This window comes from Salvelinus sp. IW2-2015, linkage group LG35 (assembly GCF_002910315.2).
Source record: "Salvelinus sp. IW2-2015 linkage group LG35, ASM291031v2, whole genome shotgun sequence".
NCBI classification, from domain to species: Eukaryota; Metazoa; Chordata; class Actinopteri; order Salmoniformes; family Salmonidae; genus Salvelinus; species Salvelinus sp. IW2-2015.
In genome coordinates, this window is record NC_036874.1 from 7,889,491 (window position 1) to 7,914,812 (window position 25,322).

The 25,322-nt window shown below is 41.3% G+C and overlaps 1 protein-coding gene across 2 annotated transcripts; it reads left to right on the plus strand.

Moving 5' to 3' along the window:
- Positions 1–2,016: 2,016 nt before the first annotated feature.
- LOC111958801 (leucine-rich repeat and immunoglobulin-like domain-containing nogo receptor-interacting protein 1) lies at positions 2,017–24,116 on the plus strand. Of its 2 annotated transcripts, none has more exons than XM_023980075.2 (3): positions 2,017–2,363; positions 20,604–20,720; positions 20,842–24,116. In XM_023980075.2, exon 3 carries the CDS (start codon positions 20,854–20,856, stop codon positions 22,687–22,689), a length of 1,836 nt encoding a protein of 611 aa, XP_023835843.1. In that variant the 5' UTR covers positions 2,017–2,363; positions 20,604–20,720; positions 20,842–20,853; the 3' UTR covers positions 22,690–24,116. The 2 variants fall into 2 exon arrangements, with proteins under 2 accessions (XP_023835843.1, XP_023835844.1); XM_023980076.2 differs by lacking the exon at positions 2,017–2,363 and adding an exon at positions 18,133–18,451.
- The last annotated feature ends 1,206 nt before the right edge of the window (positions 24,117–25,322 follow it).

Consider the following 25,322-nt stretch of genomic DNA (forward strand, 5'->3'; position numbering starts at 1 on the left):
TATATCTACATTAATCAACAATGTTGATATAAAGATTTTGACAATGATGCAAATCATTCCTCGTCATGTTTTCTCAGATTTCGTTCAGGTCTGATATATGTGAAATGGAGTATGTGACACTAATGTAGTCCACTAGATTGTTTTGTTGTACTACTTTAATTCAGATTAAAGTAAGTGAACTCCATTCGGTGGTAAAGGTGAACCTGGTTAATTATAGAGAACCGGCTCCATCTCCCTTTGTTCATTTTAGACATTCTCCCCCCAGTGGCCAAACGTAATTAAAGTCCTTTGGGCTTTGCCAAGAGTGCCACTGTCCTCCCAAATCACTAATGGATGGCGCACCAGTTTCAGATACAGAGAAATAAAAGGCTCCTCACGATCATTACAGCAAATGTACCATACTGGTCATTAAAATGAATTAAGTGACTATCAGCTACATTATGTCGGCAAAGCAACCAATGCCAATTAATGCACCTGAGTGAACAACACTGTAACAGAATGTCATGTGGAGAGTGTGAGACTCCTGTACAATCAAGACATAATGTACCTCTAATACATTTTTTTATATCAATCCCATTCTATCTGAATGCTGGATATCGCAGGCAGGTCACCTGTGATACAAGTCAGTGTTCTGACGTCCATCCATGTCCGAGGATGTCAGGAGATGACGCGGAAACCAGCCACTAGGGGCAACAGTGAGCGATGTTAAGTTCAAGCATCTGCCTCTAATTCCAAAAGTTGCATGTTTGAATCCAGTGATAGAAAGTTGTTTTCTATATTTTTGTTTTAAGCCTATCCCAAACCTTAACCCTTACCTTAACCTATCGGAGTTCATGCCTGACCTTAAACATGACCTTAAAAATGTGGAGTTGATGCATAAACTTAACCTTAAACACATTTGAGAAACATGGATGAATGTCTAATTCTGACGTGAGAATGTGAGAGCTTGTAGGGATATCATCTGTTCAAAACGAACTTTGACAAGGCCTCGGGCAGTTTCTCCAAATTAACATGGCCATGTGTTGAGTGTTGTTAAACGCAATAACCTTCTGCACCTGCCTCAGTTTCAGACGCACTTTTCCTCTTTTCCTGTTCCTCCTCATCAGGAACATACCGGCTGGCAGATGCTCCATGTTATGCTCCATAGAGAGGAACCGCAAGGCTGCCCTGCTCCAATCAGAGAACACCAGGCAAACTGATGGGGATTCTTTAAAATGGAACGTGAGGTTGAGCCCAAATCTACCATTTACTAGCGGGCTAGATGTTGGGCCTTGGCTCCCATCTGGCATCTTTCTGAGAAACAGTCACAGTGTTAGATTAAAACAAAACCCAGAGTAGTTTGCCCGAATCCCACTGATGGGGAGTTCACAGGGTATTGTCAGGTTGGCCACACTTGATAAGGTGCTCGCCAGAATTCTTCTTGAACACAAATCTCTTGTATAACCTAAAGGGAATGCTCAATGTCAGGTTAGAATCAACCATACCAACATGTTTTTGTACCAATTAAAATATCAAATCATGTTTTGTGAGGATTATTGGGGCAAATCCACGAATGATTGCATGCATGTGTATGCACACTTTGAGGCATGGACTCTCCAACCTAACCCCGAAGGGGATGAATTTAGTCTGTGATTGCCCTATAGTTTTTTATTTCTCTATATTTCTTGCCCAAGTCAAAAGATTTGGCTGACCAGCGTGCACATTTGCCCATCATTCCCAAATATTGGCCTACACAGCACGATAGTAATGTACTGTCCTGGATCATTTCCAGAACTCAATCAGTCTAGTGGATAAAATCACAAATCCTGTCAGAATGCTGAGAGCTCAGGGATTTCGCCACCATATTCGCACATCTATGGTAGCCTACCATGAACCCGTTGTTGCACACTTGGCCGTTGCTCTCTGTCCTCATGGACAAGTGTTTCATTCATGTAGTTTACTGGTTCGTTGATTCACACCTATAGGCTACTTTCCTCCAGTTCGCTTGAGGTAATTATGAAATGTTTCTGTGGGATGCGATTGCGACTCGAGCATCACTACCACGCAGAAGAGCACGAGCAGGGGCAAGAAGGCGGGCTTTCGATAGCGTCAGAAGAGAATAAAGTAGTCGACCTAAATTATTTTCCGTAGCGTAATTATCCTACTACTCCCCGAGGGTGGTGCAGTAGTCAGAATAAATTAATGAAGGAGGACAAATTAAATTGTGTAAGGTCTCAAGGCATATGTTTTAAAGTCTTGTAAAACATGATAAATCAACCAGCAACCGAACGAAAAGCTTAGGCGAGAAGGAACCCGAACGTTTGGAGTTGTGCGTAAAATATGGAAATGTTTTACTATCAACGTTTCATTGAAGTCATTAGTTGGTGAGTTTTCGTTCATTGTATACAATTTTCAMTGTACATTTTAAATTGTGTAACCCTAACCCTAATTCATTTTGCAATTGTGTTTTTATATTAGACAGTTCATAAACTAGGCTACTGATTTACCAATCTGCATTGTAGGCTACTTGTCAATAATATGAACTAAGCACCTGTGGGCAACAATATTTTGTACATATTGTGAATTACATCATAACGTTACTTGTTTGTTTCTGGAAACTCAAGCAGGACAGTCGTCTAGGAGCGGACTTGTGTTGTCGCCCTTTGGCGTCGATTGATTTATGGGTCAGCCTAATTCAGACCCCATGTAATAGTTTTATGGTCAACGTGGGCTTCTGGACAGAGACCTCCTCAAACGAGTTCTTGACATGGCTTTCGACTTTAATCCCACAATAAGTGCCAAAATGGTGACTGTCATTTCCATTTTGTTCCTTTGACTCAACATTTGAACAGGTCCACAACCTAATATGGAAGGAACAAAAACACAAACGTAATATTAATAAATATACAAAAATACAGTACCTGGGTTGGCTAGGCTATATTGTCAAAGAAGGAAAGGCTAGACTACTTGATTTATCTTCAGATGTAAGTGTATGCATGATGCAAAATTTTTCCGGTGGTGACCATTTTTTTCAAACATTTAAAGCAATCCTGATTGAGCATGGTAAATGTTCTTATCATTTAGAATAAGTTGGATGAGCCAATCATATAAATATCCTTTAAAACGTATAATTAGATAACTAGATGTTTATGATATATTTTCAATTTCATAATTGATTTTCATCTGCAGCCTGATAAACTAAAATTAACATTTCAATTATAATTCATCAAGGGAGAGAGAAAGATACAATAATGTTATCCAGCTTGTAGATTTTTTTTGTACGTTTTTTCCCCAGCCAGAGAGATGGCGCAAATCACAGAAGAAGGAGAATATCACAACAATGAAGTGCGACTGGCAAAGCAGAGTGCCAAAGAGCACCTTTTGGTGACTGGCCAAATAGGCACTTTAATCAGGAGGTGCTTTATGCACAGGAAGTATTTCACTATCCTTGTTAGGGGAATGATTTACCCTGACTTTTAATTATCAACCTGACCTGATCTGGGTCAAGCAAGAAAGTATTTTTCATCAGTGCCTTCTTTGTTTTGCTTGGTCGTCATTACCGGAGTTTAAATGGACTTGTTTTTAATTGAAAAGTTATGTGAGACAGGGCTGCTTATACAGTCCCAACAATCCAGGAATGAGAATATATTTTGACGGGTTGCTCAGCTGCAGCTTTTAGCTTCATCTGCAGTCCTTAATAGCAGGCTTAGTTAAAAGCATTGGGGCAAGGTCACGCGGTAACGGAGTCACAATCCCACTATAAAAACGGCCATATCTTTTTAATATGTGTCATGGAGCCATATGGGAGTCATTAAATGCATACAATTAAGTTGTATTATTTCGTTTCTGGGCAAGTGTGACTCCACACTAATCAATTTTTTTGCATTAAAGATATATTTGAACAATTACTTGTTAATATTGCACTAACTAGTACGGCACTAAATATATATAACTAAATTTAATGAATGGGAAACATAGAAATAACACACATAGAACAGATCTACCGCTTCTTAGACTTGCTTTCATTGTGAATGATAGATCTATAACATGCACTTCTATGTGAATTTGTGTCTTTTACTTTCGGTTTTGTATACCAGCTTCAAACAGCTGAAAATACAATATTTTTGGTTACTGAAAAGATATCTCACAGAGGTTTAGATGGTACAGTAATTCTCTATACATTGCTTGCTTTCTCACATAAACTAAAATAAGGCAAACTATTAGAATTTTAGCAACCAGGAAATGGCAGAACGATTTCTGCATATTGCACCTTTAAGATCTGGCCCCAATTCTAAAAAAATATATGCACATTTTTATAGTGGGAGTGTGACCCCTCTACCGCATGGCCTTGCCCTTTGAACCTAGAAGAATGCGCCACAGATCCTTGCACACTTTCATCCATTCTGCTCCAATTTGACTCTTACAGTCCAGGGGATTAACATCAAGGCAATTCCACTGTAAAATAATGGCGGAGACGATATTTCACTTTAATAGTATGCCAAACAAAAAACATTGATTTCAAGGTTAAACAAACCATACTACTCGATGCACAAGGACTACTTTTATCAATTTCCACAAAACATTTTACAAAAATACATTTACTCGAAGAACAGTGCAGATGTAAAGTTTGGTAACGGAATGACAGTGAAATCTCCATCAGTGTTTTGTGTTACCACGTTGTCCAAAAACGACTCTGAATTAAGATTCAAAGATGTTTGCAGAAATATTGGGGTGTCAGCTATGATATACTATATCTACAAAAGTATGTAGATACCCCGCAAAATGTGTGGATTCGGCTATTTCAGCCATACCCGTTGCTGACAGGTGTATATAATAGAGCACACAGCCATACAATCTCCATATACAAACATTGGCAGTAGAATGGCCTTACTGAAGAGCTCAGTGACTTTCAACGCGGCACCGTCATAGGATGTCACCTTCGAAACAAGTCAGTTTGTCAAATTCCTGACCTGCTAGAGCTACTCCGGTCTACTGTAAGTGCATGTTTTGGGAAGTGGAAACGTCTAGGAGCAACAACGGCTCAGCCGCAAAGTGGTAGGCCACACAAGCTCTAGGAACGGGACCGCCGAGTGCTGAAGTGCGTAGCGTGTAAAAATCGCCTGTCCTCGGTTGCAAAACCCACAACCGATTTCATAACTGCCTCTGGAAGCAAAGTTAGCACAATAACTGTTTGTCAGGAGCTTCATGAAATGTGTTTCTATGGGCGAGCAGCCACACACAAGCCTAAGATCACCATGCGCAATGCCAAGCATTGCCTGGAGTGGTGTAAAGCTCGCCGCCATTGGAATCTGGAGCAGTGGAAACGCGTTCTCTGGAGTGATGAATCACGCTTCACCATCTGTCAGTCCGACGGACGAATCTGGGTTTGGCGGATGCCAGGAGAACTCTACCTGTCCCAATGCATAGTTCTAACTGGTGGAGTTGAAATAATGGTCTGGGGCTGTTTTTCATGTTTCGGGCTAGGCTCCTTAGTTCTAGTGAAGCTAAATCTTAACGCTACAGCATACAATGACATTCTAGATGATTCTGTGCTTCCAACTTTGTAGCAACAGTTTGGGGAAGGCCCTTTCCTGTTTCAGCATCACAATGCCACCGTGCACAAAGCGTTGTCCGTACAGAAATGGTTTGTCGAGATCGGTGTGGAAGAACTTGACTGGCCTGCACAGATCCCTGACATCAACCCCATCGAACACCATTGGGATGAATTGGAACACCGACTGCGAGCCAGGCCTAGTCGGCCAACATCAGTGCCCGAACTCATTAATGCTCTTGTGGCTGAATGGAAGCAAGTCCCTGAAGCAGTGTTCCGACATCTAGTGGAAAGCCTTCCCAGAAGAGTGGAGGCTGTTATAGCAGCAAAGGGGGGACCAACTCCATATTAATGCCCATGATTTTGGAATGAGATGTTTGACGAGCAGGTGTCCACATAATTTTGGTCATGTAGTGTATGACACCTTGAGTTTGAAAAATAATAATATATATTTTGGATGTTGAAGTACAGTGAAGTGGGATTAACATATGGTAACAGAATGATGGTAAGAGAATGACAATATGGGTCCTTGATCTGTACTGTAGACAGGTTAGCTGACATCACAAAAACAATGCAAACGCTTTACTGGGGCAGAAGGCAGTGTGTTGTTGTGATTCTGGCTGGCCAGATAGCTAGCAGCAATGATAAGAAGCTGCCATGTGGGGAGTCGTTTCAGCTAGTTGTATGTTGTTCTTGATGCCATGTCTTGTTTAGAGGTGTTTTGACTAATTTCCTGTCAATGCTAATATGGCAAAAATGTGCTAGCAAGCTAATCAACAACTGTAACGATGTATTTCAAGGACAAGTTCTCATTCTGAAAATGTATTTGTTTTCAATAAACATTGGAGATGAAATATATACTAAACAAAAATATAAACACAACATGCAACAATTTCAAACAATTTAAGGATATCAGTCAATTGAAATAAATATATTAGGCCCTAATCTAACATGACTGGGAATACAGATATGCATCTGTTGGTCACAGATACCTTCAAAAAAAGATAGGGGTGTGGATCAGAAAACCAGTCAGTATCTGGTGTGACCACCATTTGCCTCATGCAGAGCGACATCTCCTTCACATAGAGTTGATCAGGCTGTTGATTGTGGCCTGTTGTTCCTCTCCTCTTCAATGGCTGTGCGAAGTTGCTGGCTATTGGCGGAAACTGGAACACGCTGTTGTACATGTCAATCCAGAGCATCCCACACATGCTCAATGGGTGACATATCTGCTGAGTATGCAGGCCATGGAAGAACTGGGACATTTTCAGCTTCCAGGAATTGTGTAGAGATCCTTGCGACAGGGGACGGTGCATTATCATGCTGAAACATGAGGTGATGGCTGCGGATGAATGACATGACTATTGGCCTCAGGGTTGAAATTGCCATTGATAAAATGCAATCGATTTTGTTGTCCATAGCTTATGCCTGCCCATATCATAACCCCACTGCCACCATTGGGCACTCTGCTCACAACGTTGACATCAGAAAACTGCTCGCCCACTGCTCGCCCACACGACGTCTGCGGTTGTGAGGCTGGTTGGACGTACTGCCAAATTCTCAAAAATGATGTTGGAGGCGGCTTTTGGTAGAGAAATGAACATTAAATTCCCTGGCAAAAGCTCTGATGAACATTCCTGCAGTCAGCAAGCCATTTGCATGGTCTCTCAAAACCTGAGACATCTGTGACATTGTGTTGTGTGACAAAACTGCACATTTTAGAGTGACCTTTTATTGTCCCCAGCACAAGGTGCACCTGTGCTGTAGACAATGCTGTTTAATTAGCTTCTTGATTTGCCACACCTGTCAGGTGGATGGATTATCTTGGCAAAGGAGAAACTCTCACTAACAGGGATGTAAACAAATTTGTGCACAACATTTCAGAGAAATAAGCTTTTTGTACGTATGAAACATTTCTGGGATCTTTTATTTCAAATGAAATTTTACTTGTCACATGCGCCCTGAATACAACAGGTGTAGACCTTACAGTGAAATGCTTACTTACAGGCCAACAATGCCATTCAAGAAATACAGTTAATAAAATATTTACTAAATAAAAAATCTAATCAATCAAAAAGTAACATAAGAAATGTGCATAACAATAACGAGGCTATATACAGGGAGTACAAAGTCAATGTGCGTGGGATACAGTTTAGTCCAGGTAATTTGTAAAGTGACTGCATAGATAATAAACAGTGAGTAGCAACAGTGTATAAACAATGTCAACTCATGAAACATGGGACCAACACTTTACACGTTGCGTTGATATTTCTCAGTGTAGTTTACATGCTGTCAACAATCTAAGCCAACCCCCGTCTGTTTTGCCCAATAGTTGTGCACGCACCAGTTTTGATGCTAAACAACCAACCATTCTATACAGAATTGCATAATTATGGATGATGTATACAGATTAGGTACACAAAGGTAGAACATTTTTGTTATTCTACACACTGGATATTATTTGAATGAGCTCCGCCGCCAAACATGCTGTTCAATGACTACAGCTCAGCATTCAACACCATAGTGCCCACGAAGCTCATCACTAAGCTAAGGACCCTGGGACTAAACACCTCCCTCAGCAACTGGATCCTAGACTTCCTGACAGGCCACCCCCAGGTGGTAAGGGTAGGCAACAACACGTCTGCCACGCTGATCCTCAACACTGGGGCCCCCCAGGGGTGTGTACTTAGACCCCTCCTGTACTGCCTGTTCACCCACAACTGTGTGGCCAAACACGACTCCAACACCATCATTACATTTGCTGACAACACAACAGTAGTAGGCCTGATCAGCCACAACAATGAGACAGCCTATAGGGAGGAGGTCAGAGAACTGGCAGTGTGGTGCCAGGACAACAACCTCTCCCTCAATGTGAGAAAGACAAAGGAGCTGATCGTGGACTACAGGAAAAGGCGGGCCGAACAGGCCCCCCATTAACATCGATGGGGCCGTAGTGGAGCAGTTTGAGAGTTTCAAGTTCCTTGGTGTCCACATCACCAACGAACTATCATGGTTCAAAACACACCAAGACAGTTGTGAAGAGGGCACAACAACACATTTTCCCCCGCAGGAGACTGAAAAGATTTGGCATGGGCCCCCACATCCTCAAAAGGTTCTACAGCTGCACCATTGAGAGCATCCTGACCGGTTGCATCACCTCCTGTTATGGCAACTGCTCAGCATCTGACCGTAAAGCACTACAGAGGGTAGTGCATACGGCCCAGTACATCACTGGGGCCAAGCCTCCTGCCATCCAGGACCTATATAATAGGCGGTTGTCAGAGGAAAGCCCAAACAATTGTCAGAAACTCCAGTCATTCAAGTCATAAACTATTTTCTCTGCTACGGCAAGCGGTACCGGAGCGCAAAGTCTAGGAACAAAAAGCTCCTTAACAGCTTCTACCCCCAAGCCACAAAACAGCTGAACAATTAATCAAATGGCCACTGGACTATTTACATTGACACCCCCCCCCCTCCATTTGTTTTGTACACAGCTGCTACTTGCTGTTTATTATCTATGCATAGTCACTTCACCCCTACCTACATGTACAAATTACCTCGACTAACCTGTACCCCCGCACATTGACTCAGTACCGGAACCCCCTGTATGTGGCCTCGTTATTGTTATTGTATTGTTACTTTTTACATATTTTTTTACTTAAGTTTATTTGGTTATTATTTTCTTAACTCTTCTTGAACTGCGCTGTTGGTTAAGAGCTTGTAAGTAAGCATTTCACGGTAAGGTCTACACTTGTTGTATTCGGTGCATGTGACAAATAAAGTTTGATTTGATTCCAAATTTGTGTGTGTGTGTGATTTCAGTGCTATCGATAAACAACTCTTGCATTCTCGCCAGTCAATGCATCCATATGACCCATCAAATATTTGGCCTTCCCTGACCTTCCCAGCTAGCACATTTGGTTCCTTGGAAGTTGTGGGAACTACTGTTTTTGGTTTCACATTGGTTGTTGGAATAAAGCCATGCGTTTCCTGGCTGGTAAAACATTTTTTTTTTTTTACGTTCTGCTAACAGAAGTTAACATTTCGGCTGGTCTAAGAACATTTATTTTACAGTAGGTTACAGGTAGGTTCTGAGAATGTTTTACTCTGGTACCTTGAAAGCTTTCCTGGGAGGTTTTACTGAAGCTCTGTGAACGAAGATATTTTCTTTTCTTATTTTCCATGGAATTAGTTCACTGCGCCACCAGGATGGAGGTAGCAGGACATGTTTTTTTATGCACAAAAAAACTGTTCATTTTAGTCTATTCAAACAGACCCCATTTCAAAGGAAACAAGCACTCCTTAAGATGCACTCATTAAGATCTGGCCAATAAGTTGGCACGGCCAATACACCTGAACACACTTAACAAGATAGAGGATAGAGATCATTTTGTTGATGCTGAGAATGGAATGTATATGTTTTAAAATAACATTCTTAGAACATTCTCTAACGTTACTAACGTTTTCTTGTGGTTTTTATGGAAAGAACAATTTGAGAACATTCACAATGGACAACCACACTCTCATCAAACTCTAAGAAACATATGGTTCTCAGAACATTATGTGCTAGCTGGGTTTGTACCCACAATGCATCACTATTGACCAGACCAAATCTATACCAATCATAGACGTCTATGTTTCAAGTTTGGACATCAAAGTACTGCACAGTGCAGCACGTATTAGAATAAAGTACAGTATAGTTCAGTACAGTAAATTTCAGTACAGTACAATAGAGTAAATTATACTGTACTCTAGTGTGCTCTACTGTACTAAACTCTACTGTACATTACTGTATTGTACTGACCTCTACTTTTCTGTACTGTACTATACTGTGCTGTGCTGTACTGTACTGTGCTGTCCAAAGTTGTGAAACAGACATCTATGATTGGTTCAGATTTGGGCTGACCAAATTTCAACTACTTTTCAACATCCATGGACGTCCGGTGTCGGTCAGTGCTCAGTGGGTGAGAGGGTTGGTTACACTAAATGGAAAGAGAGGGGGCTCATGGGTAGGTGTCAGTAAGAGGTGGGTTATCCAGATTGTTTTCAAACTTTTGCTTTGACCACCACTTGACAGAAAGAAAACAGTTATGAGCTGAACATAACAGTATGCCAGTGGAAGGGAGGACAGTAGCAGGTGACCCAACTGTGGTTTGTGACTACTATGAATTCCCATTGTAGCCATTCAGTTGCAGTCAGTCTGTTACAGATTTTTTGGTTATTCTTTTAACGAATTGGTAACAGAATAATGCGTTTTAATCACTTAATAAATTATGAACCAAATTGTTATCAGTAAAAACATAAAACTACTTGGTTGGTCTACCTTGTTACTTATGTGAACTTTCATAATCCTCCCTCATGAGGGAGAGAAATGAGGAAATATCTAAAGATATGTGGGTTTTTGGTAACTGAATGATACTAGGCAATATTTCTTAAACGTACGTTTTTTTAAATGTATTTCTAATACCTTTTAAGACTTTTTCTGCTAGATGTTTTCTAAGACCCCTTTTCCATCTGTTTGACCAGAAATCAAAGCCTTAGTTTATTCCTAATTTCTAGCATGGAAAATGGTGGACAATTTTTTCCCCCCCAGAAATATTGACTCTTGTAGGTTTCATTTCACACCAAATTTGATGTGCTCCTATGAACTTCACATGTGGCGCAGTGGTCTAGGGCACTGCATTGCAGTGCTAGCTGCGCCACCAGAGTCTCTGGGTTCGCGCCCAGGCTGGGCTGGGTTCGCGCCCAGGCTCTGTCGCAGCCGGCTGCAACCGGGAGATCCGTGGGGCGACGCACAATTGGCATAGCGTCGTCCGGGTTAGGGAGGGTTTGGCCGGTAGGGAGGGTTTGGCCGGTAGGGATATCCTTGTCTCAGTATGTAAAAATGTAATAAAATGTATGCACTCTACTGTAAGTTGCTCTGGATAAGAGCGTCTGCTAAATGACTAAAATGTAAATGTAAAATGAATGCTCATAGGGCTTTTAACATGGAACTGCCCATCACTAGTATTGGAGAGTTGGTTTAAAAACCTGTTTATGGAGGATAATGCATTCTGTTCACACCAACTCTTTCCTGGGTTGACAATTTCAAAGGATTGTTTCTTTCATTCTCTTTTTTATGCCATCTCAGTAGCCTCAAACAAGACCCATTTGGAAGGATTGTGCATAAACATTATGCATACATAATTAAAGTCACAATATGAAGATTTAAATGGCAATACCCTTGGGCTCATGTCAAACCAACAAATTACTTATTTTCGCCACTGCAGTGGTTATGATAGACTGCTAAAGGACTAGGACCAATGTTTATGCATGTTTTCATTCTACCTTTAATTTGATTAAGTTGCCGTAGTGTTTCTGCATATCAGAGGACTTATTAAACTAATCAATGATGTAAACACAACATCACAGCACTATAATAAAACCTCATTGTTAATTTTCCAACCAATCTATTTGAGCAAAATGAAGCATGGTTGAAACAACCTGCATACTTACTCTGAGGTCACAAGGAAATGGACTGTGTCTCTGTGCCTTTATTTGATGATGTTTTCTTTCAGACTCAACCGCGGTTATCACATTTATTGGATGAGATAACAGCCCCAGTATGTGCTGTACCCAGAGAGGACAGTATGTGCATTTCATTAGCGTTCCACATGATTGGACCCACGCTATAGCTTTAGCACCACCATAGCAGTTTACCTTTATTGGAATCAAGTTAGGATTGTGGATGGCTCTGATCAGATTAGCAAGCTGCCCGTAAGTGTGCCAAAGGGGAAAAGCTCCACCTGTCCAGTGGTGTGTGGAGGATTATGTAGTGTAGTTGCTTTTCTGTGAAAAACGCAACCCGTAACAAACTGTTGTGGCTCTCTTTCAAGAGGTTGATCTCTTTGTCCTCTCAAAGCTGCTTTGGAATAGTGAAAGCAGAGAGGGTATGCTGAAAATGGAAGGACATTCTAATGAAAGTGTAGCCTAAAGGAGACCTTGTAACAGGCCCAATGTAATCCAAGAATGGTACAATTGGCCGCTGTTATATATTCTTGGTATATTCCCCATAGGCGGAAAGTTTCCTGACCGCTGAAGTCCACCTTCAGAAGAATCAAGCACCTTTTATTAAAGCGTGCTTGCTGGAATCCTTGTTTACCATCCATCTCCTCCTGTCAGACATTGTTCTTTCTCTCATTGTACCTCGTTGGATTCAATCCGTCAATGCTATTAACTAAAACGACCTCATTTGGCATGTCACATCAGTGCTACACTGAAACCAATTATCTTTTCTCATTTATTTGTGCTATTATTAATTTTGCAGACAGTGCACTTTGTGCGAGCAATGACTTAACTGACTGCCTTGATAAAGAATTATAATATAGTGCACCCTGCAACACGACAGAACACTGTCTCTGGAACCAGATTGATTTGAGTGAGCTGTCATAGTGACCCACTTCTGCCTGTGAGAAAGAGTGAGAGTGTAAATACAAACATATTCAGAGCACACACATGCGTACACACACACATAATGCATAACGCCTAACCCTAAGCATCCCGACGCAGACACACATTCCACCATACAAAGACCAGAAACTCTCCAAAACCCACAAACATTGAAGTTGCAGATACACACAAAAAGCATTTGTATAAAACACATTAAATACAGATGAAACAAATGCAATTGCAAATGTGGGCACAGTGTCACACAGTTAATATAATCATATTTTTCACAGTTGCAAGCTTACAGCCAGACAAACATACTCTTCTTNTCTCAGTATGTAAAAATGTAATAAAATGTATGCACTCTACTGTAAGTTGCTCTGGATAAGAGCGTCTGCTAAATGACTAAAATGTAAATGTAAAATGAATGCTCATAGGGCTTTTAACATGGAACTGCCCATCACTAGTATTGGAGAGTTGGTTTAAAAACCTGTTTATGGAGGATAATGCATTCTGTTCACACCAACTCTTTCCTGGGTTGACAATTTCAAAGGATTGTTTCTTTCATTCTCTTTTTTATGCCATCTCAGTAGCCTCAAACAAGACCCATTTGGAAGGATTGTGCATAAACATTATGCATACATAATTAAAGTCACAATATGAAGATTTAAATGGCAATACCCTTGGGCTCATGTCAAACCAACAAATTACTTATTTTCGCCACTGCAGTGGTTATGATAGACTGCTAAAGGACTAGGACCAATGTTTATGCATGTTTTCATTCTACCTTTAATTTGATTAAGTTGCCGTAGTGTTTCTGCATATCAGAGGACTTATTAAACTAATCAATGATGTAAACACAACATCACAGCACTATAATAAAACCTCATTGTTAATTTTCCAACCAATCTATTTGAGCAAAATGAAGCATGGTTGAAACAACCTGCATACTTACTCTGAGGTCACAAGGAAATGGACTGTGTCTCTGTGCCTTTATTTGATGATGTTTTCTTTCAGACTCAACCGCGGTTATCACCTTTATTAGATGAGAGAACAACCCCAGTATGTGCTGTACCCAGAGAGGACAGTATGTGCATTTCATTAGCGTTCCACATGATTGGACCCACGCTATAGCTTTAGCACCACCATAGCAGTTTACCTTTATTGGAATCAAGTTAGGATTGTGGATGGCTCTGATCAGATTAGCAAGCAACCAGGTAAGTGTGCCAAAGGGAAAAAGCTCCACCTGTCCAGTGGTGTGTGTGGAGGATTATGTGGTGTAGTTGCTTTTCTGTGAAAAATGCAACCCGTAACAAACTGTTGTGGCTCTCTTTCAAGAGGTTGATCTCTTTGTCCTCTCAAAGCTGTTTTGGAATAGTGAAAGCAGAGCGGGTATGCTGAAAATGGAAGGACTTTCTAATGAAAGTGTAGCCTAAAGGATACCTTGTAACAGAGGCCCAATATAATCCACAAATGGTAAAATTGGCTGCTGTTATTTATTCTTGGTATATTCCCCATAGGCAGAACGTTTCCTGACCGCTGAAGTCCACCTGAAGAATCAAGCACCTTTTGATGAAGCGTGCTTGCTGGAATCCTTGTTTACCATCCATCTCCTCCTGTCAGACATGGTTCTTTCTCTCATTGTACCTCGATGGATTCAATCCGTCAATGCTATTAACTAAAACGACCTCATTTGGCATGTCACATCTGTGCTACACTGAAACCAATTAACTTTTCTAATTTATTTGTGCTATTATTAATTTTGCAGACAGTACATTTTGTGCAGGGCAGTGACTTAACTGACTGCCTTGATAAAGAATTATAATATAGTGCACCCTGCAACACGACAGAACACTGTCTCTGGAACCAGATTTATTTAAGTGGGCTGTCACAGTGACCCACTTCTGCCTCTGGCTGGGAGACAGAGTGAGAGTGTAAATACAAACATATTCAGAGCACACACACATCCGTGTATATATACACACACACACACACACACAAAATGCATAACGCCTAACCCTAAGCATACCGACGCATAAACACACATTCCACCATGCAAAGACCAAAAACTCCCCCAAACCCACAGACATTTAAGTTGCAAATACACACAAAAAGCATTTGTATAACACATTTAATCTATATGAAACAAATGCAATTGCAAATGTGGGCACAGTGTCACACAGTTAATATAATCATATTTGTCACAGTTGCAAGCTTACAGCCAGACAAACATACTCTTCTTTATGGCTTCCCTACATGCTTACTGTAATGCAAATACACAATCTATCTAACGTAGGTCTACACACACACACACACACACACACACTGCAATATTATTGAGGTATACGTTGTCTTTACAAAATGTTTTAAAGTGATTGAATCAGAAATGGCTTGCTTGACTTGATGTTGTTTACGAGCCCTTTCTCCTTTCCCTGGCAGACCCAATGGCACAAAAAGAATCTGGCATTCTGAAGAGCACTGCTATTCTCTCCCCCTCAGCCTAGCAGCTGTTCTGCTCACAAACCTTTTAATACACGCTTGTAGAACTCTGGTATATATCACAGAGGCTGGTACACAGGGGCAGGTGCCAGGAGCAATAAACAATGTCTTTCTAGCACATAAAAACATACAGATATACACACTGAGACACTTTCAACAGAGTGTAACACACACCCGGGCCCCCTGGTCCGTGTGGTTGTTTAATTTCAGCCATCTTAATTGGTCTAAGAATAGCACTTATACAAGTGTCAAAGTGCATTCACTGTGCATTCTATTTCTAACCCCATGGCGATTTAGAGAGTGACCAATGTGGGGAGGGGAGGAAAAGCCAGGGTGTCTGTTTTGAGGACTGACTTCAATACAATGAATGAACACAAGACTGTTCTCGTGGCCCAGCTAGACATCATGCACCGGTTCAATTGGGTCTTCTTGCCTATAATCTCTAAGTGTCCCTGCCAATACTGATCGGGAAAGATATGTCTTGAGGTAGGAAAGACCAAAGGCTTTGGGAAATACTCGTCAGGTTGCAGAGCAGATACCACTTCAAAACAATGAATCACATAAAAAACAGATCAAACTTAGTTTGGGGTTGTTGTTTTGCTCTGTTTCTACTGTGGGTCATGTCAAAATGAGGAGGAGGCTCATGAGCCACAGTTTTGGTTACCTAAAGTAATTCCATGGAGTCAGTAATGGGGATTCTGTAGCTAGACACGCACTGCAAGGTCACTGTTTTGACACTCAGAATGTTCTGACATCTGTCCACAGTTTGATGTAACACGATGACAGCTGAGCGGACTTGATGAGTTTTGTGTGATGGTGGGGGAGAGCTGAGTGACAAAGTCCAAATGTTTGAAAGAATTAAGCAAAAGTGGGATCCAACCCAAACACCAAACATGGTTTCTGGATCTGCCACGGGATTGTCTGAGTGGATGTTACATCAGGTTGGCTTTGATATTGTTTGCATTTGGCGTTGTGGTTGTCTGTTAGATAAGAGCTGGCCGCTGCACAGGTTTGGACGGGTGGGTTTTGGTGTTATGCAAAAGTTGTACATATCGGCCAATCAGGCATTTTGCCATCAACTGTCCAGCTGAAAACAATAACAAACCCAATACCCTTACCACCCAGGACAGACTTCATTCAGCAGCTTCCTCAACAACAACTATTTCAATTGGAACAATACTTGAAATAGAATACTATTTTTACCCGTTAGAATGTACTTAGCATAAATACAAAGGAATATGATACCGTGTGACTGTGGAATCCAAAGTGGGTGAAGTCTAGATTCCTGACCCTGTCTAATTTGACAGACAGGGTCAGGTCACTTTGTGACCCCTAGGTCAGGACCATTGGCTGCAATCTAGCTTCATGGTGTATGCATCGACATACAGTACCAGTCAAAAGTTCGGACACACCTACTCATTCAAGGGTTTTTCTTTATTTTTTACTATTTTCTACATTGTAGAATAATAGTGAAGACATCAAAACTATGAAATAACACACATGGAATCATGTAGTAACCAAAAAAGTTTCACGCCCTGACCTTAGAGATCCTTTTTATGTCTCTATTTTGGTTGGTCTGGGCATGAGTTGGGGTGGGCATTCTATGTTTTGTGTTCTATGTTTTCTATTTCTGTGTGTTTGGCCGGGTGTGGTTCTCAATCAGAGGCAGCTGTCTATCGTTGTCTCTGATTGAGAACCATACTTAGGTAGCCTTTTTCCACCTGTGTTTTGTGGGTAGTTATTTTCTGTTTAGCTGTTTTGTTTGTCTGACAGAACTGTTCGATTTCGGTCTCCTGTTTGTTGTTTTTGTTCGATTGTTTTTTTGGATTAAATCATGAACACTTTAAACGCTGGATCTTGGTCCACTCTTCCTTCAGCCCACGAGAAGCGTTACAAAAAGTGTTAAACAAATCAATATTTCTTTTAAATATTTGAGATTCTTGACGACATCTTTGCACACTCTTGGCATTCTCTCAACCAGCTTCACCTGGAATGCTTTTCCAACAGACTTGAAGGAATTCCCACATATGCTGAGCACTTGTTGGCTGCTTTTCCTTCACTCTGCGGTTTTTGCGACAGCACTAGAAGAAACTTTAAAAGTTCTTGAAATTTTCCGGATTGACTGACCTTCATGTCTTAAAGTAATGATGGACTGTCATTTCTCTTTACTTATTTGAGCTGTTCTTGCCATAATATGGACTTGGTCTTTTACCAAATAGGACTATCTTCTGTATAGCACCCCTACCTTGTCACAACACAACTGATTGGCTCAAATGCATTAAAAAGGAAAACAATTCCACAAATTAACTTTTTTAACAAGGCACACCTGTTAAATGAAATGTWTTCCAGGTGATTACCTCATGAAGCTGGTTAAAATAATGCCAAGAATGTGCAAAGCTGTTATCAAGGCAAAATCAAGGCAAAGAGTGGCTACTTTGAAGAATCTCAAATAGAAAATATATTTACATTTTTAGGTTACTGCATGATTCCATATGTGTTATTTCATAGTTTTGAATTCTTCACTACTATTCTACAATGTAGAAAATAGTAAAAATAAAGAAAAACTTGAATGAGTAAGTGTCCAAACTTTTGATTGGTACTGTATAGCAGGAGGAATTCTATAACACTGTGGCTGGAGGCTCAACCTCTGACAGCCCTGCCTCATTCGGACCACCTAGCTTCCCGCCGTGATGTCATGCACCTGCCAGTCTCTGTCTCTCACAAGTCCACACTGAGGGATCAACACGGTTAATTTATGTTAGCTTGCACTGTGGTGTTAGAATGGATCAAGGAGTTCCAAGCGTCTGAGCGCAAGTGGATGGGTTATGAGTCAGCCCTTCTAGTCGCTATAAGACCGTTTTCGGGAATAGCAGGGATGAGACAAGCCACTCTGGGACTGATTTCAACTTGGCCGGTCAGTGAGAAGGCTGTGTCGAGAAAGGACAGTGAGAAAGTGTCTCTATGATGTTGGACTGTGAGAGACAGCAGCTCCCGCAGGTTTGACTGAGCTCAGCACTCTATATGAATAATATTGATGTATTTGTCATATCATATGCATATTCATTTGATATATTGGATTGTAGATGTTCAGTATATTTAGAGTAGTATATGATATATTTTAGAAAGGGCATGAACAAAGAAATATGGTAACGGTAAATAATTGCAAGCTATATTGTACCCATATTTACTTGTATTTTGGTTTTAAGCAGTAGTTAAATCACAGCAATGGATCGGTCCATAGTCCTCCTTCATAAGTCTTGATGTGCCTGACAACATTTTGTCAGCTAGTGAATGTTTTCTTCAGTGATATGAGTTGGATCTTGGGGCCAATTTTTCAAATGCAATGCCACAGTTAGTAAACTGATTGGATTAATTTACAAGATATCAGCAATGACATGATTATGTCATCACATTGTGCCAGTTGGGGGAAATATATGTAGGCTATCACTTTTTACTTTTGTTTATTTAGGTTTTAACTTTTGATCAGTGGTGGAAAAAGTAAAGATACCTTAATAGAAAATGACTCAAGTAAAAGGAACACAGTAAATTTCTACTTGAGTAAAAGTCTAAAAGTATTTGGTTTAAAATATACTTAAGTATCAAAAGTAAAAGTATAAATTCCTTATATTAAGCAAACCAAATGGCACAATTTTCTTGTTTTTTTAATTTACGGATAGGCAGGGGCACACTTCAATATTCAGACATCATTTACAAACCAAGCATGTGTCTTTAATGAGTCTGCCAGATCAAAGGCAGGGATGACCAGGGATGTTCTGTGCATGAATTGGACAATTTTCCTCTCCTGCTAAGTATTCAAAATGTAACGAGTACTTTTGGGTGTCAAGGAAAATGTATGGACTAAAAAGTACAATATTTTCTTAAGGAAGGAAGTGAAGTAAAATTATAAGTAGTTGAAAATATAAATAGGAAAGTACAGATACCCCCAAAAACGACTTAAGTAGCACCTTAAAGTATTTTTACTTAAGTACTTTACACCACTGCTTTTGATGTTGTCGATTTAGATTTTGCCTTTTGGTGTTTATGAGGGCTAGATCTAAATGCAGTTGCAGTTACAACTAATGTTTTTGGCATTTGTGTCGGTATAAGAGTTAGTGCTTTAGTCAGTGCTTTAGTCGTCATCAGGATTAAAACTTTTAAAAGCATTCCCAAAATCTGATTTGCACCATAGTTGAATTATAAATGTTGCTGAAATGTATGTCATATTATATTTTATATATTTGTACTTAAAAGGATAGTTTGAGATTTTGGCAATTAAGCTTTTTTTTTCTACTTACCCAGAGTCAAATCAAATTGTATCCATGAGTTCAACTGACTCTGGGTAAGTAGAAGAAAGGACTGAATTGCCAAAATGTTGAACTATCCCTTTTAATACAGTGTAGTTGAAAATGTTCCCTAATTTCTTGTCCTGCTTAATTAATTGAAAAGGAGCCTGCACAGTACGACAAAACCTTTTTGTTTCTTGGGGTATGATGTGCCTCCATGGGAATGTTTGACTATTCCATACTCYACCTTCTCAACTTGGTCCTGTATAGCCTACGTGCGCACATCTAACTTCACATGTCACGTGTCACTGGCCCTGACCACAGATAGCCTGCCTAATCCAGATGTCTGGCCAGGGGGCACAGCTCCCATCTGAACTGGCCTTCATCACGGTTTTTAGAATCAGTAAGCATAGGTCTGGATGCACTAATGAGGATTTTTTTTGCAGATCAAGATGGGGCACGGTCAAGGGCATATGTTTCATTACCGTACCACTACCTTTTAGCCTGCAACTTAGACTGAGGATATAAGGTGCAGAGTAAAAGTGGTAAATAATGTATTATTTGGTAAATCAATTAGTAGAGATGTTGTCTGTATTAAACAGAGATGTAGGTCGATAGTAATTAGGACATCTGCTCTAAATAGTACCTTAATTATGCTCTGACGTTGATAATGTGGATTTTTTAAATACATTTTTTATTGTCTTGATTCCACTCTCAAATTCACCACTTTTTTAGGTTTATCTCAAAATGTTGGAAACTCATGCTTTGTCCATAAATATAGCATTTGCAATCCATGATTTACAAATGCTACAAAGGTTTTGTTTTTTTGGGGGGGAGATTCATTCCTGTCTCTTTTGTCTCTCTAGGCCACTTGCAAGGACATGTTTTTTACAGAACATCATCTCTTATAGAAGACTTAACTCAAGTCTGATCCCAACTTGACCACCGCTGGTTATGAAAACCTGCATCCTCACAGTAAATCGGTAAGWTCCTTAACAAATACTCAAATATATTCAGACCTTTGTTTTCATCTGTTATGGCATTGTGAGTTAGCATGACTGCTCTTTAGCTATCAGTTCATAACCTTTTTGTTCCCATTTTTAGGCAGGAGGCAAGATGTTTGTGGAGTCTGTTGTCCGATGGGGGGCATGGAGCATCTTGCTCCAGTGTGGATTATTGGGCGTGTCAGCAGGGGACTTCCCCTGGCCTTGCCCTGCCAGGTGTGTGTGTCGGCTTGAGACTTTAGAAGTGAACTGCTCTGACAAACAGCTGACTTCTGTGTCTGAGGGCTTCGCTAGTGGCACCCAGCGCATTAACTTATCTCGTAACAAGCTGAAGACGCTGGGTCGTCGCCAGTTCTTTGGCATGACCCAGCTAGAGGATCTGGACATTAGTGACAATGTCATTGCCATGATTGAAGTGGAGGCTTTCCAGGGCCTGCAGAACCTCAAGACCCTGTGCATTAGGAGCAATCACCTCAAGATCATCTCTGTGGGTGTCTTCTCCGGACTGCCCAGCCTGCGCTTCCTGGACCTGAGTGAGAACGAGATCCTAGTCTTTCTGGACTTTACTTTCCGTGAGTTGGTGAGCCTGCACCAGCTGGAGGCTGGGGAGAATGACCTGGTGTTTATCTCCCAGCGGGCCTTTACCGGCCTGCAGAACCTGCAGAAGCTCAATCTGGACCGCAGCAACCTGACCTCCATCCCCACCGAGGCACTGTCCCAGCTCCAGAGCCTGACTCGGCTGCGCATGATCCGCCTCACCATCTCGGCGCTGCCCAACAATGCCTTCCGCCGCCTGCATCGGCTGCGTAGCCTCGTCATCTCCCACTGGCCCTTGCTGGACACCCTGGCCAGCAACAGCCTGATTGGCCTCAACCTCACCTCGCTGGTCATCAGCAGCTGCAATCTCAGTGCTGTCCCATACCAGGCGCTGCGCCACCTGGTCTACCTGGGCTACCTGGACCTGTCCTACAACCCCATCACAGCCATCCAGGGTAACCTACTGGGGGACCTGTTGCGGCTGCAGGAACTGCACCTGGCTGGGGGCAACCTGCTCCGCATCGAGCCAGGGGCCTTCAGGGGGCTGGCATACTTCCGTCTGCTCAACGTGACATCCAACCAGCTCAGCACACTGGAGGACAGTGCCTTCCACTCGGTGGGGAATCTGCAGGTTCTGCGGCTGGATGGGAACCCCCTGGCCTGCGACTGCCGACTACTCTGGGTGGTCCGCCGGCGACAGCGCCTGAACTTTGACGGTCGCCAACCCACCTGCTCCACCCCGGACATGGTGCGAGAGCGGGAATTCCGGGACTTCTCGGAGAAAGAGCTCCCGAGACTGTTCACCTGCCGGCAGGCCCGCATTGTAGACCGCAGGTCCCAGGAGGTCAGGGTGGAGGAGGGCACTACGGTGCTCTTCTCCTGCAAGGCAGACGGTGACCCAATGCCCTCCTTTACCTGGTTGTCGGCCCAGCGGATTCCGCTCTCCACTACGGGGCGCATCAGGGTGTTGTCCAATGGGACTCTAGAGGTACGCTATGCCCAGGTTCAGGACAGCGGCACATACCAGTGCACGGCGGGCAACGCAGCTGGCAACGACAGCCTGTACGTCAGCCTCTATGTGAAGGGTTTCCCACGTAACCGCACCATGCCCTTTTTCACCGACGAAGGCTGGATAGAGTCCTCACACGCCCCTACTGCCAACTCCTCTGCCCAGGTGGCCAACCAGTACCCGTTTGATGCCAAGACACTGATCATCGCCACCACCATGGGCTTCCTGTCCTTCCTCAGCTCAGTGGCTATCTGCTTCGTCTTCATGTTCTTCTGGAGCCAGAGCAAGGGGCAAATCAAACACACAGCAACCATCGACTATGTACCCCGTACCTCAATGGGGGTAGGAGGAGGAGGAGGGGGTGGAGGGGATGCTGGCAAGTTCACCATGAAGCTTATCTAAGGTTATGTGGGAGAGAACTTGGGACACATTGACTGTGTCACCCCATGAGGGTGAAGGCTCTACAAGGACACAGGGCCACGGTCTGCCTTCAGAAAGCTAGATCCTCACTGCACCCTTAACATACGGAAATTATACATATCTGATGACATATCATCCTAAATATCTTGGAGAAGAAAATAATGAACAGTGGTTGTCMAGAAGCCGGTTTATTTAAACTCTGTTGTCAATTTTTTTAAATGGTGTAATTTTCTTTATTCAAGTATTTATTCAACATTACAATTACAGTGCTACAAATCGAATTTGTCGTTGCAACATGATGATATGAAATATTATACATGTTCATGTGTATAAGGAATGCTCTTAAAGTGTCAAGGTTCATTTCACTCATATCAGGTGTGCTTGGTGGATCTGATATACAGATATATAGTGTGGATCTCATGTGTCAACTTGCCAATACAGGTCAACCAAGCATTGCCCTCTGACCTGGGGATAACTATTTATGCTTATCCACAGAGGATCCATTCAGAGATTGCATACTCACCATTTGCTTTAGGCTCTATGAAACTATAATAATATGCAAACACATGATTGTAGTTATATAGTTATAATAGATGTATAGAATATTGTACTAGGCTATATTCAAATACGGTAGATAAATCAGTTTCACTGTACAGTAACATTTCATGGCTCACTTTTTGACTAGCCTCTATTTTACGAAAATTCATGTTGTTTTGGGGACAGGAGTATTATTTAGTTATCAGAATATGACAGTGTCCAGCGGGTGATGAAATTCTAATCTGTACATGAGAATGTATCCAATTCCATGTCATATTATAAACAATCTTTTAAGCTTTAAATCCTATTTCCATTTTATTTTTTATAACAAGGTAAGATAGTTCGCACACATCAAATACAAAGAATTCAAGATAATTTTTTGCAAGTCATTTCCTTTTTATATCAGTGGAATTTCATACTGTATAATTTGGTAAGATATTGTAATCAGCAACAATGCTTCAATGATAATATAACTGTATAACATTCATGTAACCTTATCTGTTTATTTTTCCTGAATGTTTATCGATCACAGGGTATTGAAAATATGTGCCTGAGTAATCTTACTCGCCATTAAAGAAACAARGATGAACTGTAATGGCGAACAGCACCTTGTGAAATTCAATGTCAAATGTAGGTCGTGGACATTTCCATGCTATAGGTTACTTTATGGCTGTATCTAGTCCTGTGGATTAGTGTCACTCAAATATGCCACTCTTCTTTCATGTACACTTGTTGTGTAGGTACACACAAACCAAAATTCCAAAACAATGTAAATGATGTACACATCTATAGTTAAGTCTGTTGTTTTGCTATCTTATTTGTAAAATATAATCTTTTTGCATTTTGAAATGATTAAAAACCTCTTTAACCTGCCTCATTGCCTTTGATTGATTCAGCAATATCCCATAGCCTATTATGAAATGACAAAAAAACTATTCAGTCTGCCACAACATACAAATCTCAGTGGATCTGAGTTGGGCTCTATTTTAAATGACTATACAGTACATTGTTAAAGAATTGCTATGAGAGAGACATCCTTCACTGCATAAGACACAGTACGTTGATAATCTCAATGTTTTGACTCAGTTGTCAGACCCATTTCAATCGATTAGAGCAGAGAAAAACTGATTTGTTTCATTGCCTCAGCGCAAACGCAGATGGTTATTTGATAGAGCTATGTTTGTTTGTTACACTTCCTTGTTAGTCTTAATTTTCTTATGGGAAAGGAGGAAATAGTAAATTAGGGTTTTGCTGTATATTGTCTCATTAGTTCAGTTGAAGGTGACAGCATGAAGGTCAACCTCAGGAGATCCACGATCCACTGACAATTTCCCGTCCAGACGGATATGAAGCCCACCAGCTCTAAGTGGATTCTGTGGAGAGCAAATCATTTTCTCTCTCTTGCCCTTGCCCAGAATAATCCAGAAAAAATGATAATCACGTGCATGAGCAGAGATTTAAACCCTTTTGGATTACCTCTGCATGTCTCAATCTGTTATATAGGTCTGTCTGGTGGCTGCTAACCCGAGGCCTGGCCTGTCATATTATCTGTTTTAATGCAACTATTTCCTCTCATGGAATGGAATCCAAAGGTTTTACTGTAGCGTCATAAGCCAATGCTCCCTATGGGAAGCAAATCCAAGGGCATTATTTACTTACTTGTGCTGTCAGGTGCAATGTTCACTGATATTAAAGACTGCGAGGACAGAAAATCATATTTTTTTGTAGGTATAAATCTATTTAGGTTTACAACAGCCTGCCAAAGAAATATATACACTCGAGTAGGTCTCATGGTTTACAGTACAGGTCTACAGTATTATTGCACCTCTACACAGATATGTCCACAAGAGAAAGAACTTGTTAGGTGTGTCAGTTTTAACATGGTTAACACATTTAATGAACCCACAGTGCGGTTTTCTTTACCTATAATTGATTGAATTGGGGCCCTTGTGTGTGAATTCCAGGTGCTAAAATAACCATGACGCTTTGTGTTCCCCTTATCTGGCCTGATGCTGGCCACTGAGTGGTGCTAAAACCCCATGGTTAAAGATTCTCAAGTCTCATCCATTACACTTACC

Coding starts and splice junctions, on each gene's coding strand:
- LOC111958801 (XM_023980075.2), top strand. CDS start 20,854: ATGTTTGTGGAGTCTGTTGTCCGATGGGGGGCATGGAGCATCTTGCTC.